General features: G+C 45.1%; 1 protein-coding gene across 2 annotated transcripts in view; it reads left to right on the top strand.

Annotated features, from left to right (window-relative positions):
- Positions 1-18,451, top strand: part of SNUPN (snurportin 1) — a 47,185-nt gene that overhangs the window by 13,727 nt on the left and 15,007 nt on the right. For both annotated transcript variants that reach the window (XM_060755738.2, XM_060755739.2), the window contains exons 4-8: positions 6,776-6,880; positions 10,529-10,625; positions 13,045-13,142; positions 14,749-14,826; positions 17,693-17,773. In XM_060755738.2, coding sequence (XP_060611721.2) covers positions 6,776-6,880; positions 10,529-10,625; positions 13,045-13,142; positions 14,749-14,826; positions 17,693-17,773 — 459 coding nt within the window. The remainder of the gene's footprint in view (positions 1-6,775; positions 6,881-10,528; positions 10,626-13,044; positions 13,143-14,748; positions 14,827-17,692; positions 17,774-18,451) is intronic.

The following is an 18,451-nucleotide window of genomic DNA, read 5'->3' as shown; positions in this document are numbered from 1 at the left end:
TTGCACTTGCAGAGCTCAGGCGGTGTTGTATTTCAGTGTCTGTGTTGACGTCTGTAGACAGTCCACCTTTCAGAAGTGTATAACAGGGTTGGGAGGACAATAGCTTTATAAACAAGCACCTTGGTCTCCCTACGGATGTCCCGGTCCTCAAACACTCTGTGCTTCATTCGGAAGAATGTTGCACTTGCAGAGCTCAGGCGGTGTTGTATTTCAGTGTCTGTGTTAATGTCTGTAGACAATCCACATTTCAGAGGTGTATAACAGGGTTGGAAGGACAATAGCTTTATAAACAAGCCCCTTGGTCTCCCTACGGATGTCCCAGTCTTCAAACACTCTGTGCTTCATTTGGAAGAATGCTGCACTTGCAGAGCTCAGGCGGTGTTGTATTTTAGTGTCTCTGTTGATGTCTGTAGACAGTCCATGTTTCAGAGGTGTATAACAGGGTTGGGAGGACAATAGCTTTATAAACAAGTACCTTGGTCTCCCTACGGATGTCCCGGTCCTCAAACACTCTCTGCTTCATTTGGAAGAATGCTGCACTTGCAGAGCTCAGGCGGTGTTATATTTCAGTGTCAATGTTGACTTTGGTGGAATTTAGCTTAGAAACCAGCTCTTCTTCTTTTATTTCTTTCCCATTTTTCCACAATGGGCCAGAGCAACGCGTCGCCGGGTACAGCTAGTACACACACACACACAAACAATCCGCTCCATCCCTATCTCATCCTGATTTTAGTATTTTTAGTGTCATAATAATAATAATAATAATAATAATAATCTTTATTTGTACCCCGCTACAATCTCCCCAAGGGACTCGGTGCGGCTTACATGAGGCCAAGCCTAACAGTACATCAAAGAAAACGTCAATAAACAATCAATAAAATACAAATCATATAAATCACATAAACAAAAAACAATCAATAGTGACATAAACAATCTTAGTTTTTCTCTTGCACATGTGGCCCGCTCGTTGTTATGTTATTTTATTTTACTGCGTATGATTTTGCTTTATCGTCTTTGTACTCATATGTTGTATGTATTTTACTGTGTTGTTATTGTGTTTTGGTTTTACTTTATTGTAATTATTCTGTTGGGCTTGGCCTCATGTAAGCCGCCCCGAGTCCCCATTGGGTATTAAATTAAAGTTTATTGTTGTTGTTGTTGTTCATTCGTTCAGTCATCTCCGACTCTTTGTGACCTCATGGACCAGCCCACGCCAGAGCTCCCTGTCGGTCGTCACCACCCCCAGCTCCTTCAAGGTCAGTCCAGTCACTTCAAGGATGCCATCCATCCATCTTACCCTTGGTCGGCCCCTCTTCCACTTTCCCCAGCATAATAATAATAATAATAATAATAATAATAATAATAATTATTATTATTATTATTATTATTATATTACTAGCTATACCCACCACGCGTTGCAGTGGCCAACCTTCCCTCCCTCTTTCTATCTCTCCTTCCTTCCTTTCCTCTTTTTCTTTCCCTTCTTCTTTCTCTGTTTCTTTTCTCGCTTCCTTTGCTCTTTGGTTTCATCCTTCCTTGTCTCTTTCCTTCCTTCCCTCCCTCTTTCTCTCTTTTGTTCCTTCTCTCCTTCCTTGCCTCTTTCACTTTTTTATTTCATTCTCTCCCTCTTTCTCTCCTTCCTTCCTTCTCTACCCTTCTTTCTTTCCTTCTCTCCTTCCCTTTCTCTCCCTCCTTCTCTCTTTCCTTCCTTCTCTATCCTCCTTTTATCCTTCCTTCTCTCCTTCCCTCCTTCTTCTCTCCCTTCTTCCTTCCTTCTCTACCCTTCTTTACTTCCTTCTTTATCTCCTTCCCCCCTTCTTTCCCTCCTTCCTTCTCTACCCTTCTTTCTTTCCTTCCTTCTCTATCCTTTTTTTCCTTCTTTATCTCCTTCCCTCCTTCTTCTCTCCCTCCTTTCTTCCTTCTCTACCCACCTTTTTTACTTCCTTCTCTCCCTCCTTCTTTCCTTCCTTCCTTTCTTCCTTCCTCCTTTCTGTGTATGTGTTTTGTGTGTGTATACATATATGTGTGTATATATGTTGTTTATGTATATATATATGTGGTTTTGCGTGTGCGTTGAAATGTATTTTTTTTTTGGCTTTTTAAAGTCCTTTCTGCTGTGTTTTTCAGTGTTTTTATGAGTGGTGGTCAGTCGTTGGCCTGAGAGGTGTCTTGTGTCCAAATCTGGTGTCAATTCGTCCAGTGGTTTTTGAGTTATGTTAATCCCACAAATGGACATTACATTTTTATTTATATAGACTAGCCGTCCCCTGCCACTCGTTGCTGTGGCCCATGTGGGGATTTTTTGTGGGAGGTTTGGCCCCATTCTATCGTTGGTGGGATTCAGAATGCTCTGTGATGGTAGGTGAACTATAAATCCCAGCAACTACAACTCCCAAATGTCAAAATTCTATTTTCCCCAAACTCTACCAGTGTTCACATTTGGACATATTGAGTATTCTTGTAGAGTTTGGTCCAGATCCATCATTGTTTGAGTCCACAGTGATCTCTAGATGTAGGTGAACTACAACTCCCAAACTCAAGGTCAATGTGTACCAAACCTTTCCAGAATTCTGTATGCCAAGTTTGGTGCAATTCCATTGTTGATGGGGTTCGGAATGCTCTTTGATTGTAGGTGAACTATAAATCCCAGCAACACAGTATTTTCTGTTGGTCAAGGGGGTTCCGTGTGTCAAGCTTGGTCTAATTCTATCGTTGGTGGAATTCAGAAAACTCTTTGATTGTATGCGAACTATAAATCCCAGTAATTACAAGTTCCAAAGGTCAATGTCTATTTTCCCCAAACTTCACCAGTGTTCACATTTGGGCATATTGAGTATTCATACCAAGTTTCGTCCAGATCCATCACTGTTTGAGTCCACAGTGCTTTCTGGTTGTAGGTGAACTACAACTCCCAAACTCAATATCAATGCCCTCAAACCCTTCCAGTTTTATGTATTGTCGAAGGCTTTCATGGCTGGAATCACTAGGTTCTTGTGGGTTTTTTCGGGCTATAGAGCCATGTTCTAGAGGCATTTCTCCTGACGTTTCGCCTGCATCTATGGCAAGCATCCTCAGAGGTAGAGGTCTGACCTCTACCTCTGAGGATGCTTGCCATAGATGCAGGCGAAACGTCAGGAGAAATGCCTCTAGAACATGGCTCTATAGCCCGAAAAAACCCACAAGAACCTTCCAGTTTTTCTTCTTGGTCATGGGAGTGCTGTGTGCCAAGTTTTGTTCAACACCATCATTGGTGGAGTTCAGAATGCTCTTTGGTTGTAGGTGAACTATAAATCCCAGCAACTGCATTTCCAAAATGTCAAGGTCTATTTTCCCCCAAACTCCTCCAGTATTCACATTTGGGCATATTGAGTATTTGTGACAAGTTTTGTCCAGTTTCTTCATTGTTTGAGTCCACAGTGCTCTCTGGATGTAAGTGAACTACAACTCCAAAACCAAAGGACACCGCCCACCAAACCCTTCCAGTATTTTCTGTTGGTCATAGGAGAACTGTGTGCCAAGTTGGGTTCAATTCCATCGTTGGTGGGGTTCAGAATGCTCTTTGATTGTAGGTGAACTATAAATCCCATCAACTACAACTCCCAAATGACAAAATCAATTTTTTTGAGTGAAGGACATACATTGGGTTGTTAGGTGTATTGTGTCCAAATTTGGTGCCAGTTTATCCAATGGGTTTTGAGTTATGTTAATCCCACAAACGAACATTACATTTTTATTTATATAAAATCTGATTTGATAAACCAGGGAATTTACGATGCAACGAGATGGAAGAGAAATGGAGAAAGACAGCTGTGGGCAATCATTTGCAGAAACTGAAAGGCCACTTTGCAAATGACCTTGGCACTTGGTGTTCACCTCCTTGGACGATAAGTCTCGGTGAACTGATAAGGACAGCCTTGTTTCGGGTCTGTTCCCAGCCAAAATAATAATTACACCCATAATGTGTCTGCACCTGTTTCGGAGACAATATGAAATTTACAGTTTTCCAAGGGTAGAAGCTGCTTCTAATTCGTCAGTAATGTGAGAGGCCAAAGAAGCCCTTTCTGGATTTCTTAAATAGATTATATTATAATTATTATTATTATTATTATTATATTATTATTATTATTATTATTATTATTATTATTATTATTATTATTATTATTATAATAGATCAGACACAGGACTAAAGTTTCGCAACCTTTTGTTAAAGATTTTCCCTTTATTTATTTGTCGTGTCAGGACAACCAGTCAAATTATACTACATTTCTAAGAGAACAAAGCAAACAAACAGACAAAATACAAAATTTGTGAGTTTGGTAGTTGATTAAATGTCCTTTGACCAGTATCTGGCCACTTGGAGTGCCTCTGGTGTTGCTGCAAGAAGGTCCTCCATTGTGCACGTGGCAGGGCTCAGGTTGCATTGCAGCAGGTGGTCAGTGGTTTGCTCTTCTCCACACTCGCATGTCGAGGATTCCACTTTGTGGAATAGGTTGGAGTCTTTGCACTTTCCAAACAGTAACGTATATATGTATATCCTAGCAGTACCCACCATGTGTTGCTGTGGCCAACCTTCCCTCCCTCTTTCCTTCCTTCCCTCCCTCTTTCCTTCCTTCCCTCTTTTTCTTTCGTTTCTTCATTCCCTTCTTCTTTCTTCCTGCTCTATCTGTTTCTTTCCTTGCTTCCTTTGCTCTTTGGTTCCATCTTACTTTGTCTCTTTCCTTCCCTCCTTCTTTCTCCCTTTCATTCCTTCTCTCCTCCCTTCCCTCTCTCTTACCTTCCTTCTTTCACTGTTTTATTTCCTTCTCTCCTTCCTTCCTTCTCTACCTTTACCTGTTTCTTTCCCTCCTTCTCTCCTTCCCTCTTTCTCTCCCTCCTTCTCTCCTTCCTTCCTTCCTTCCCTCCCTCCCTCTTTCTTTCTCTCTTTCATCCCTTCTCTCCTCCCTTCCCTCTTTCTTTCCTTCCTTCTTTCACTGTTTTATTTCCTTCTCTCCTTCCTTCCTTCTCTCCTTCCTTCCTTCTCTACCTTTACCTGTTTCTTTCCCTGCTTCTCTCCTTCCCTCTTTCTCTCCCTCCTTCTCTCCTTCCTTCCTTCCTTCCTTCCTTCCTTCCTTCCCTCCCTCCCTCCCTCCCTCCCTCTTTCTCTCTTTCTGTCTTTCATCCCTTCTCCCCCTCCCTTCCCTCTCTCTTTCCTTCCTTCTTTCACTATTTTATTTCCTTCTCTCCTTCCTTCCCTCTCTCTTTCCTTCTTTCTTTCACTTTTTATTTCCTTCCTTCCTTCTCTACCTTTACCTGTTTCTTTCCTTCCTTCTCTCCTTCCCTCTTTCTCTCCCTCCTTCTCTCCTTCCTTCCTTCCTTCCTTCTTTCCTTCCCTCCCTCCCTCTTTCTCTCTTTCTTCCTTCTCTCCTTCCTTCCCTCTCTCTTTCCTTCCTTCTTTCACTGTTTTATTTCCTTCTCTCCTTCCTTCCTTCTCTACCTTTACCTGTTTCTTTCCCTCCTTCTCTCCTTCCCTCTTTCTCTCCCTCCTTCTCTCCTTCCTTCCTTCCTTCCCTACCTCCCTCCCTCTTTCTCTCTTTCTCTCTTTCATCCCTTCTCTCCTCCCTTCCCTCTCTCTTTCCTTCCTTCTTTCACTGTTTTATTTCCTTCTCTCCTTCCTTCCTTCTCTATCTTTACCTGTTTCTTTCCCTCCTTCTCTCCTTCCCTCTTTCTCTCCCTCCTTCTCTCCTTCCTTTCTTCCTTCCTTCCTTCCTTCCCTCCCTACCTCCCTCTCTCTTTCTCTCTTTCATCCCTTCTCTCCTCCCTTCCCTCTCTCTTTCCTTCCTTCTTTCACTGTTTTATTTCCTTCTCTCCTTCCTTCCTTCTCTACCTTTACCTGTTTCTTTCCCTCCTTCTTTCTTCCCCCTTTCCCTCCTTCCTTCCCTCCCTCTTTCTCTCTTTCATTCCTTCTCTCCTTCCTTCCCTCACTCTTTCCTTCCTTCTTTCACCTTATTTATTTCCTTCTCTCCTTCCTTCCTTCCTTCCTTCCTTCCTTCTCTACCATTATCTGTTTCTTTCCCTCCTTCTTTCTTCCCTCTTTCTCTCCTTCCTCCCTTCCTTTCTTCCCTCCTTCCCTCCCTCCCTCTTTCTCTCTTTCATCCCTTCTCTCCTTCCTTCCCTCACTCTATCCTTCCTTCTTTCACTTTTTTATTTCCTTCTCTCCTTCCTTCCTTCCTTCCTTCTCTATCTTTATCTGTTTCTTTCCCTCCTTCTTTCTTCCCTCTTTCTCTCCTTCCTTCCTTCCCTCCTTCCCTCCCACCCTCTTTCTCTCTTTCACCCCTTCTCTCCTTCCTTCCCTCACTCTATCCTTCCTTCCTTCACTTTTTTATTTCCTTCTCTCCTTCCTTCCTTCCTTCTCTACCTTTATCTGTTTCTTTCCTTCCTTCTCTCCTTCCCTCTTTCTCTCCCTCCTTCTCTCCTTCCTTCCTTCCTTCCTTCCTTCCCCTTTCTGTGTATATGTGTTTTGTGTGTATATATTTGTGTATATGTGTGTATATATATATGTGTGTTTGTGTATATATGTGGTTTTGCGCATGAATTGGCATGTATATTTTTGTTTTTTGGCTTTTTAAGTCTCTTCTGCTGTGTTTTTTCAGTGTTTTTATGAGTGGTGGACACTCGTTGGCCTGAGAGGTGCCTTGTGTCCAAATTTGATGTCAATTCGTCCAGTGGATTTTGAGTTCTGTTGATCCCACAAACGAACATTACGTTTTTATTTATATGGCTTGTTCTTCCCTTACAGCTGATGCTGTCCGAATGGCTGATCGACGTCCCGCAGGATTTGGTGCAGGACTGGATCCTGGTGGTGTGCCCCATGGGCAAGCGGGCCCTGATTGTGGCATCGAAGGTAAAGCAGCTGCGGTCTGGGCCTCCTCCTTGCCAGATCCTTATCCGACCCTCCCTTCGTCAGCCGGCTTCCTGCAGCTTTCTGAGAATTAGCCACCTTCTCTCGAAAGAGGCAGCCTTTTAACCACAAGCCGTTCCGCCTCCGAGGGTTCGAGAGGCCTTTGCTTTGCAAATTTCTACCGCGTGGGTTTCGCTTTGACCCACGGGTTGGCGGTTGAGGGATTTTCTAAAAATACTTTATTAATAACTAGCTTGGCGTTGCCCGGGGTTATTTGGAAAAGTCATTTTTAAAAATTGTACCAAATGCATAAAGTTGTGGGTGAACTACAACTCCCATCATGCCAGGTGAACTCCCCTGAAACTCCCATCAGTACTTAAGATTAGTCATGGGGGTTCTGTGTACCAAGTTTGGTCCAGGTCCATCACCAGTGGTGGTCACCATTTTTCTGGTTGTGGGTGAACTACAACTCCCATCACGCCAAGTGAACCCCCCCTGAAACTCCCATCAGTACTTAAGATTAGTCACAGGGGTTCTGTGTACCAAGTTTGGTCCAGGTCCATCACCAGTGGTGATCACCATTTTTCTGGTTGTGGGTGAACTACAACTCCCATCACGCCAGGTCAACCCCCCTGAAACTCCCATCAGTACTTAAGATTAGTCGTGGGGGTTCTGTGTACCAAGTTTGGTCCAGGTTCATCACCAGTGGTGACCACCATTTTTCTGGTTGTGGGTGAACTACAACTCCCATCACACCAGGTGAACTCCCCTGAAACTCCCATCAGTACTTAAGATTAGTCATGGGGGTTCTGTGTACCAAGTTTGGTCCAGGTCCATCACCAGTGGTGATCACCATTTTTCTGGTTGTGGGTGAACTACAACTCCCATCACACCAGCTTAAACCCCCTGAAACTCCCATCGGTACTTAAGATTAGTCACGGGGGTTCTGTGTACCAAATTTGGTCCAGGTCCATCACCAGTGGTGGTCACCATTTTTCTGGTTGTGAACTACAACTCCCGTCACGCCAGGTTAAACCTTCTGAAACTCCCATCAGTACTTAAGATTAGTCATGGGGGTTCTGTGTACCAAGTTTGGTCCAGGTCCATCACCAGTGGTGATCACCATTTTTCTGGTTGTGGGTGAACTACAACTCCCATCACACCAGGTGAACTCCCCTGAAACTCCCATCAGTACTTAAGATTAGTCATGGGGGTTCTGTGTACCAAGTTTTGGTCCAGGTCCATCACCAGTGGTGGTCACCATTTTTCTGGTTGTGGGTGAACTACAACTCCCATCACGCCAGCTTAAATGTCCTGAAACTCCCATCAGTACTTAAGATTAGTCATGGGGGTTCTGTGTACCAAGTTTGGTCCAGGTCCATCACCAGTGGTGATCACCATTTTTCTGGTTGTGGGTGAACTACAACTCCCATCATGCCAGGTGAACTCCCCTGAAACTCCCATCGGTACTTAAGATTAGTCATGGGGGTTCTGTGTACCAAGTTTGGTCCAGGTCCATCACCAGTGGTGATCACCATTTTTCTGGTTGTGGGTGAACTACAACTCCCATCATGCCAGGTTAAACCCTCTGAAACTCCCATCAGTACTTAAGATTAGTCATGGGGGTTCTGTGTACCAAGTTTGGTCCAGGTCCATCACCAGTGGTGGTCACCATTTTTCTGGTTGTGGGTGAACTACAACTCCCATCACGCCAGGTGAACTCCCCTGAAACTCCCGTCAGTACTTAAGATTAGTCATGGGGGTTCTGTGTACCAAGATTGGTCCAGGTCCATCACCAGTGGTGATCATCATTTTTCTGGTTGTGGGTGAACTACAACTCCCATCACGCCAGGTGAACTCCCCTGAAACTCCCATCAGTACTTAAGATTAGTCATGGGGGTTCTGTGTACCAAGTTTGGTCCAGGTCCATCACCAGTGGACCCGGACCAAAGAATCCAGTAAGATTCCTTCCTAGGTCATCCTCAGAGCTCGGGATGCTTGTCTGTTCTTAAGATGAAAAGCACATGTTTGTGTTTTGGATGGATTAGGGATCAGCTGGTTTTCCCTGGAACAGGCAATAAGAGCACCTAAATCTTCAGAGAGCTCCTGTTCAGCTATTTCAAAGCTCCCTGCTTGGGTGGTGATGGCACGATCATCAGCATAGATAAAACTCTCTGTCCCTTCTGGCAGTGGCTGGCCATTTGTGTTTATGTTGAACATGGAAGGAGCAAGCACACTCCCCTGAGGCAGGCCGTTCTTCTGTTTCCGCCATCTGCTTCTCTGGCCCTGGAACTCAACAAAGAAGCTCCTGTTTTGTAGCAGGTTTCCTATGAGGCGGGTGAGGTGGTCGTCCTTCGTGATATAAGGGGAAGGAGGAGGCAGTGGTTACCTGTACCTTATGTAACTTTAATGCAAAATGGTCCCTTTGTATTTATTTATTATTTATTTGGGGTTCTTTTACCCCGCCCTTCTCACCCCGAAATGGACTCAGGGCGGCTTACAGAAGCAAAGGCACAATTTGATGCCTGCATCATAAAAACAATCATACACAAAATTACATCAATTCACAGTTGACAACAATTCATGCATTATAACAATAAAATCAATAAAATCAATAAAACCAATACAAACCCAGTTTCTCCTCTTACATGGGCAGCATTCGCTAACTCATAGATCTAGTTTAACGTTCCACTTCATCAATCCTGTTGATCTTACTCGCCTGATTGTCTGACTTACTTGCCAGAGTGCCCAAAGGCCTGGTCCCATAACCACGTCTTCACCGTCCTCCTAAAGGCGAGGAGGGATGATGATGCCCTGATTTCCCCCGGGAGTGAGTTCCACAGGTGAGGGGCCACCACTGAGAAGGCCCTGCTCCTCGTCCCCGCCAGCCTCACTTGAGACAATGGTGGATTCGAGAGCAAGGCCTCCCCAGATGATCTCAAACTCCGGGGTGGGACGTAGAGGGAGATACATTCGGACAGATACACTGGACCGGAACCGTACAGGGTTTTGTAGGTCAAAACCAGCACCTTGAATTGTGCTCGGAACTGAATCGGCAGCCAGTGGAGCTGGCACAACAGGGGGGTGGTATGCTCCCTGTATGTCGCTCCAGTGAGCAGTCTGGCTGCCGCTCACTGGACTAGTTGAAGTTTCCGAACAGTCTTCAAGGGCAACCCCACGTAGAGAGCGTTGCAGTAGTCTATTCGGGATGTAACAAGAGCGTGGACCACTGTGGCCAGATCAGACTTCCCAAGATACAGGCGCAACTAGTGCACAAGTTTTAATTGCGCAAAAGCTCTCCCGGCCACCACCAAGACCTGGGGTTCCAGGCTCAGCGATGAGTCCAGGATCACTCCCAAGCTGCGAACCTGCGTCTTCAGGGGGAGTGGAACCCCATCCAGCACAGGCTGTAACCCTATACCCTGTTCGGCCGTACGACTGACCAGTAGGACCTCTGTCTTGTCTGGATTCAGTTTCAATTTGTTAGCTCTCATCCAGTCCGACACAGCAGCTAGACACCGATTCAAGGTCTGGACAGCCTCCTTGGTGACAGGTGAGAAGGAGTGACAGATTTGGACATCATCTGTGTAGAGATAACACCTCAGTCTGAAACTCCGGATGATCTCTTGTAATGCCTCTCTCCTCTTCCAGGGTTCCACTGCCGCTTACACCAAGAGCGGATTCTGTGTCAATCGATTCCCGTCTCTCTTGCCAGGAGGGAACCGCCGCAATTCCGCCACTGGAAAAGGTCTGAATGAAATGGGAGGGAGGGAATCAATCAATGTATGCATCCATATGGCTCAGAGAGAGAGAGAGAGAAATGTAAGGCTGCAAGGCAGTGGCATTAGAATCAAAGAGTTGGAAGAGACCTCATGGGCCATCCAGTCCAACCCCATTCTGCCAAGAAGCAGGAATATTGCATTCAAATCACCCCTGACAGATAATAATTAAATTTTGCAAGTTTTGTTAGAGTTCTGAAATTTTCACCACCAGAACTTTAGTTTTGTAAGTACTTTAGAACCATGAGGTTGGACTGGATGGCCTTTGGGGCTCCTTTCCAGCTGGATGGCCATCTGCCGGGAGGGCTTTGAGGGTGTCTTCCTTTGCTGCAAAAAGTGGTTGGGCTGGATGGCCTCTGGGGCCCCTTTAACCACCATGCCTCAATGCTGTGGAATAATTCCACGGTGTAGACCAGCTAGGGGCAGACTTTGGCCCTCCAAGGGTTTTGGACTCCAACTCCCACAATTCCTAACAGCCTTCTGGAGTTGGAGTCGTTTTTGTCGCTGTATTTTTCAGTGTTTTTATGAGTGATGGTCACTCGTTGGCCTGATAGGTGCATTGTGTCCAAATTTGGTGTCAATTCGCCCAGTGGTTTTTGAGTTGTGTTAATCCCACAAACGAACATTACGTTTTTATTTATATAGATTATTATTGTATTTCTTACCCACCTCTCCTTGTGACTCGAGGCAGTTCGCAGCATAATCAAAACATGCAGACATCCTCACCTCTGAGGATGCTTGCCATAGATGTAGGCGAAACGTCAGGAGAAATGCCTCTAGAACATGGCCCTATAGCCCGAAAAAACCCACAAGAACTGAGCATGCAAACATTGCAAAAATCCTATAATCACACACGTTAAAATGAAGTTGCATAAAAGATTGTTAAGGAAGCGGTCTGCAAACACATAGAAACAAATGCAGTCATCGCTAATAGTCAACATGGATTTATCAAAAACAAGTCATGCCAGACTAATCTGATCTCTTTCTTCGATAGAGCTACAAGCTGGGTAGATGCGGGGAATGCCGTGGATGTAGCGTACCTGGATTTCAGGAAGGCCTTCGACAAGGTCACCCACGACCTTCTGGCAAGGAAACTAGTCCAATGTGGGCTAGGCAAAACTACGGTGAGGTGGATCTGGAATTGGTTAAGTGGACGAACACAGAGAGTGCTCACTAATGCTTCCTCTTCATCTTGGAAAGAAGTGACAAGTGGAGTGCCGCAGGGTTCCGTCCTGGGCCCGGTCCTGTTCAACATCTTTATTAATGACTTAGATGAAGGGCTAGAAGGCAGGATCATCAAGTTTGCAGACGACACCAAATTGGGAGGGAGAGCCAATAGTCCAGAGGACAGGAGCAGAATTCAAAACGATCTTGACAGATTAGAGAGATGTTCAACAGTGAAGTTCAACAGTGACAAATGCAAGATACTCCACTTTGGCAGAAAAAATGAAATGCAGAGATACAGAATGGGGGACGCCTGGCTCGAGAGCAGGATGTGTGAAAAAGACCTTGGAGTCCTCGTGGACAACAAGTTAAACATGAGCCAACAATGTGATGTGGCGGCAAAAAAAGCCAATGGGATTTTGCCCTGCATCAATAGGAGCATAGTGTCTAGATCTAAGGAAGTAATGCTACCCCTCTATTCTGCTTTAGTTAGACCACACCTGGAATATTGTGTCCAATTCTGGGCACCACAATTCAAGAGAGATATTGACAAGCTGGAATGTGTCCAGAGGAGGGCAACTAAAATGATCAAGGGTCTGGAGAACAAGCCCTATGAGGAGTGGCTTAGGGAACTGGGCATGTTTATCCTGAAGAAGAGAAGGCTGAGAGGAGATATGATAGCCATGTATAAATATGTGAGAGGAAGCCACAGGGAGGAGGGAGCAAGCTTGTTTTCTGCTTCCTTGGAGACTAGGACGGGGAACAATGGCTGCAAACTACAAGAGAGGAGATTCCATCTGAACATTAGGAAGAACTTCCTGACTGTGAGAGCCGTTCAGCAGTGGAACTCTCTGCCCCGGAGTGTGGTGGAGGCTCCTTCTTTGGAAGTTTTTAAGCAGAGGCTGGATGGCCATCTGTCAGGGGTGATTTGAATGCAATATTCCTGCTTCTTGGCAGAATGGGGTTGGACTGGATGGCCCATGAGGTCTCTTCCAACTCATTGATTCTATAATTCTATGAAAAGATACGGGCACATATAGAAATGGAAGGACGGCATTGGCAGTTTCTTTCTGAACTATTCTTGCTAAGAATGCCCCACGGCAGGGCATCTGGAGTAGCAACAAACAATGATTTGGGGCTTCTAGATCAGAGCAAACCCTTGAGCATAAGACATGCTTGGGGCCAAATGTGTGGATTAATGCTTTTCCTCTTGGCTGCATTCAGACTATACCATCCTGGACTGCATCTTCAATGAGGCCAAGCAGACATACTACATCCTGGACGTCATGTGTTGGCGAGGGCATCCTGTGTACGACTGCCCGGTGAGGATAATATCCCTCTTCTTCTCCCCACATCCACACATTTGGATGCATTTTCCCTTCTAATGTTGTTCCACACTTTATAATAATACAAATAATAAAAGTTTTATTTATTTATTAATTATTATTATTATTATTATTAAACTTTATTTGTACCCCGCTTGCATCTCCCGAAGGACTCAATACTGCTCTTATCTCCTCGAGGGGGACTCAGGGCGGTTTCCAAGTAACACCACCAAAACGGCATAACATAAAATTAACAAAACAACACAATTATCACAACAACACATAGGCCGTATTCAACAATGTTTGGGGCTGAGTCTTTCTCAAAGGTTTGCTGAAACCACCAAGTCTTCTACGAAAGGAGGAGAGGGACGGGGCCTGTCTTATTTCCCTAGGAAGGGTGTTCCAGAGGCGAGGGGCCACCACTAAGAAGGCCCTCTCTCTCGTCCCCACCAACCGTACTTGTGACGGTGGTGGGAGTGAAAGGAGGTGTTGCAACCCAGAGCAGGAAACAAGACCATAAGATAACAATCCACCACACTCGACTGTGGGAAAAAAACAATCCCTGTTTATTGATGAAAAATGGTTACAAAATAGAGGAAAATGCAAAGTCAAAAAGCCACAGTAAAATTCAGCAGTCAGGAATATCCATGAACATCCAAAAGCAACACTGTAAAAACCTGGAACCTGTTAGCAATCCACTAACCGTACTTGGAGCACTAGAAGCCTCTTGGGATGTAGGCCACGGGAAACAGGGAAATCTGCCAAGGTAACGCCTCAGTCAAACGATGCCTGATCTAACGAGACAACCCGGCGAGAGGCACTTAAAACTGAAGAAACTATTTTGTGACACGCCTCCAGGCTTTGCACCCTTTCAAGGCTTTTTTTGTCTTCCCTCCAGCTAAGCTCCGCCCACTCTCTCCCAGCCAATTGCACAGCTTCCCACATTCCCTCTAGGCTGCTCCTAAGCTCCGCCCCCTCTAGGAACTGGGTTGCTCTAAGATGGTTGCCTCCTTTGCACCATCTCCCCAAAATGGCTGCTGAACTTCCTGGGTTTTCTTCCTGGACCTGCAAAGGTAGGGAGTTCGTGGAGATAGGCGGGGCCTGAACCGTTTAGAGCTTTCTAGGTCATGACCTGCACCTTGAATTTGTCTCGACAACTTATCAGCAACAAAAGAAGCTGTTTTAATAGGGGCGTTGTATGCTCCCTATAGTTTGCTCCAGTAAGGAGCCTGGCTGCCGCCTGTCATACCAATTGAAACTTCTGGGCCGTCTTCAAGGGCAGCCCCACATAGAACGCATTGCAGTAGTCCAGTCTGGATGTAACCAAGGCATGGACCACGTTGGCCAAGTCAGACTTCCCAAGATATGGTCGCAGCTGGCGCACGAATTTGAGTTGTGCCACCTCCGACACTTTAGCCTCAAGCAACAGCGTTGAGTCCAGGAGAACCCCTTTGTCCAAGAATCCCTGGAGTTGGGAGGCAACCACCTGCTCTAGAACCTCGCCCAAGAAAGGGAGGTTAGAAATTGGCCAGTAGTTATTTAGGACCGAGGAATTTTTTGCTTTCTGTTTGTTTGTTTACTGTGCCTCCTCTTCCTCCCGTAGACTGATTTCCGGTTCTACTGGCTCCATTCCAAAATGCAAGAGGAAGAGGGTCTGGCAGAGAAGAGCCGGCTGAATCCCGTAAGTCACCCTCTTGATATCCAAAGCAGAAATGGGGCAAATCAGCACGTATTTCCAGCTTTGGAATCCATTAATGCCCACCTTAGGGGTTCCATAATGATAAACATCGGAAATATCCATTGTTGGGTTGGATGCATTTAAAAAATCCATAAGGATGTGGGCGCACTACAACTCCCATCGTTTGTCATTGCTGCCAAAGGGCACCAGTATTTAAAGTCAATCACGCTAGGTATGTGTGCCACGTACTACAATTATCTGTGTAGTTTGAATGTTGGTGAACTACAACTCCCACTATCCAGCTGCAACCCCCCCCCCCAAAAAAAACCTTGCAATTAGTATTGCAAAGCCTTGCAGCTTCAAAGCTTGACTGCTTCCTGCCTGGGGGAATCCTTTGCTGGGAAGTGCTGGCTGGCCCTGTTGTTTCCTGTCTGGAATTCCCCTGTTTACTTCATGTTGTTCTTTATTTATTACAGGAAGCAGCCATGCTTTGAAGCTACAAGGCTAGTCAACACTCAGTAAACAGGGGATTTCCAGACAGGAAACAATCAGGGTCAGTCAGCACCTCCCAACAAAGTATTCCCCCAGGCAAGAAGCAGCCAGGCTTTGAAGCTGCAAGGCTATTCAATGCTAATCAAGGTGGTCAACATCTTAATTAGCATTGAATAGCCTTGTAGCTTCAAAGCCTGGCTGCTTCCTGCAATTAATAAAGAACAACACTCAGTAAACAGGGGAATTCCAGACAGGAAACAACCAGGGTCAGCTAATACTTCCCAACAAAGGATTCTCCCAGGTAGGAAGCAGACAGACTTTGACTCTGCAAGGCTATTCAATGCTAGTCAAGGTGGTCACCACCTTAATTATCATTGAATAGCCTTCTAGCTTCAAAGCCTGGCTGCTTCCTGCAATTAATAAAGAGCAACACTCAGTAAACAGGGGAATTCCAGACAGGCAACAATCAGGGTCAGCTAATACCTCCCAACAAAGGATTACCCCAGGCAGGAAGTAGCCCGGCTTTGAAGCTGCAAGGCTATTCTGCTTCTTGGCAAGGGGGCTGGACTGAATGGCCCATGAGGTCTCTTCCAACTCTATGATTCTATTCAGTGGTAATCAAGGTGGTCACCGCCTTAATTATCATTGCATAGCCTTGTAGCTTCAAAGCCTGGCTGCTTCCTGCAATTAATAAAGAGTAACACTCAGTAAGCAGGGGAATTCCAGACAGGAAACAGTCAGGGTCAGCTAATACCTCCCAAAAAAGGATTCCCCCAGGCTTTGAAGCTGAAAGGCTGGCTATTCAGTGCTAATCAAGGTGGTCACCGCCTTAATTGGCATTAAATAGCCTTGTAGCTTCGAAGCCTGGCTGCTTCCTGCAATAAATAAAGAACAACACTCAGTAAACAGGGGAATTCCAGACAAAACAGTCAGGGTCAGCTAATACCTCCCAACAAAGGATTCCCCCAGACAGGAAGCAGCCAGACTTTGAAGCTGCAAAGCTATTCAATGCTAATCAAGGTGATTAATTGTTGTGTTTCAAATAATATGGATCTGTAATTAGTGGATCTGTAATTGGTTAAGTGGACGAACACAGAGAGTGCTCACTAATGCTTCCTCTTCATCTTGGAAAGAAGTGACGAGTGGAGTGCTGCAGGGTTCCATCCTGGGCCCGGTCCTGTTCAACATCTTCATTAATGACTTAGATGAAGGGCTAGAAGGCATGATCATCAAGTTTGCAGATGACACCAAATTGGGAGGGATAGCCAATAGTCCAGAGGACAGGAGCAGAATTCAAAACGATCTTGACAGATTAGAGAGATGGGCCAAAACTAACAAAATGAAGTTCAACAGTGACAAATGCAAGATACTCCACTTTGGCAGAAAAAACGAAATGCAAAGATACAGAATGGGGGACAATGCCTGGCTCGAGAGCAGTACGTGTGAAAAAGATCTCGGAGTCCTCGTGGACAACAAGTTAAACATGAGCCAACAATGTGATGTGGCGGCAAAAAAAGCCAATGGGATTTTGTCCTGCATCAATAGGAGCATAGTGTCTAGATCTAAGGAAGTAATGCTACCCCTCTATTCTGCTTTGGATAGACCACATCTGGAATATTGTGTCCAATTCTGGGCACCACAATTCAAGAGAGATATTGACAAGCTGGAATGTGTCCAGAGGAGGGCGACTAAAATGATCAAGGGTCTGGAGAACAAGCCCTATGAGGAGCGGCTTGGGGAGCTGGGCATGTTTAGCCTGAAGAAGAGAAGGCTGAGAGGAGATATGATAGCCATGTATAAATATGTGAGAGGAAGCCACAGGGAGGAGGGAGCAAGCTTGTTTTCTGCTTCCTTGGAGACTAGGGCGCAGAACAATGGCTTCAAACTACAAGAAAGGAGATTCTATCTGAACATTAGGAAGAACTTCCTGACTGTGAGAGCTGTTCAGCAGTGGAACTCTCTGCCCTGGAGTGTGGTGGAGGCTCCTTCTTTGGAGGTTTTTAAACAGAGGCTAAATGGCCATCTGTCAGGGGTGATTTGAATGCAATATTCCTGCTTCTTGGCAGAATGGGGTTGGACTGGATGGCCCATGAGGTCTCTTCCAACTCTTTGATTCTAGGATTCTATAATTCTATGAATAATAATAATGTAATAATATTGTAATAATAATCTCTCTAAAAAGAGATCCAAAGCGACTGAGAACACTAAAAAGAATGCAATATACTGTTATTGTTGCTATTTCTCAGCATACTTTCATTATGCATGTTATGGGGTTGGACTAGATGCCCTCAGTGTCTCTTCCAGTGGAGTCAGGGATCCCAGGCACGCAACCTGTGGCTTTGACCCCGTTTTCCTCTTTTTTCTAACCTTCCTTTAGTTTAAATTTGTGGGCCTGCAGAGTTATTCCTGTGCGCCGGACAGCCTGCGCGACGTTTTGAGCACCGACTTCCCCTTCGAGGTAAGCAGCTTCCTCATTAATAACCATGCTAATATTTTAATTGGATTTTAAAAGTATGATTGCTTTCAAAAAGGATCAAAGGAGAGTAAATATCTATATAAATAAAAATGCAATGTCTGTTTGTGGGATTAACATAACTCAAAATCCACTGGACGCATTGACACGAAATTTGGACACTATACCCCTAACTGACCAAAGAGTGACCATCGCTCATTAAAAAAACCCCAAAACAGCAGAAAAGACGTAAAAAACCAAGAAAGCTTAATGACAATACAGAAAAAAGGGAAGGAAGGGGAGAAAGAAAGAAAGAAAGAAAGAAAGAGAAAGAGGGAGGGGGGAAAGAAGCAAAGAGTGAATGAAGGAAGGAAAGAGGTAGAGAAGAAAGAAAGGAGAGAAAGGGAAGGAAAAGGAAAAGGGAGGAAAGAGGTAGAGGAAGGAGAGAAGGAAAGAAAAAAGAGAAGGAAGGAAAGAAGGAATAGAAAGAAGGGCGAAGCAAAGAGTGAAGGAAGTAAGGAAAGAGGTAGAGAAGGAAGAAAGGAGAGAAAGGGGAGGAAAAGAGGAAGGGAAGAAGGAAGGAAAGAGGTGGAGAAAGAAGGAGAGAAGGAAAGAAAAAAGGGAAAGAAGGAAAGGGAGCGAAGGAAAGAAAGAAGGAGAGAAAGGAAAGGAAAGAAAGAGAGA

Source organism: Anolis sagrei, chromosome 9 (assembly GCF_037176765.1).
Source record: "Anolis sagrei isolate rAnoSag1 chromosome 9, rAnoSag1.mat, whole genome shotgun sequence".
In the NCBI taxonomy this organism is placed as follows: Eukaryota; Metazoa; Chordata; class Lepidosauria; order Squamata; family Dactyloidae; genus Anolis; species Anolis sagrei.
This window is presented reverse-complemented; position numbering and strand designations above follow the sequence as displayed.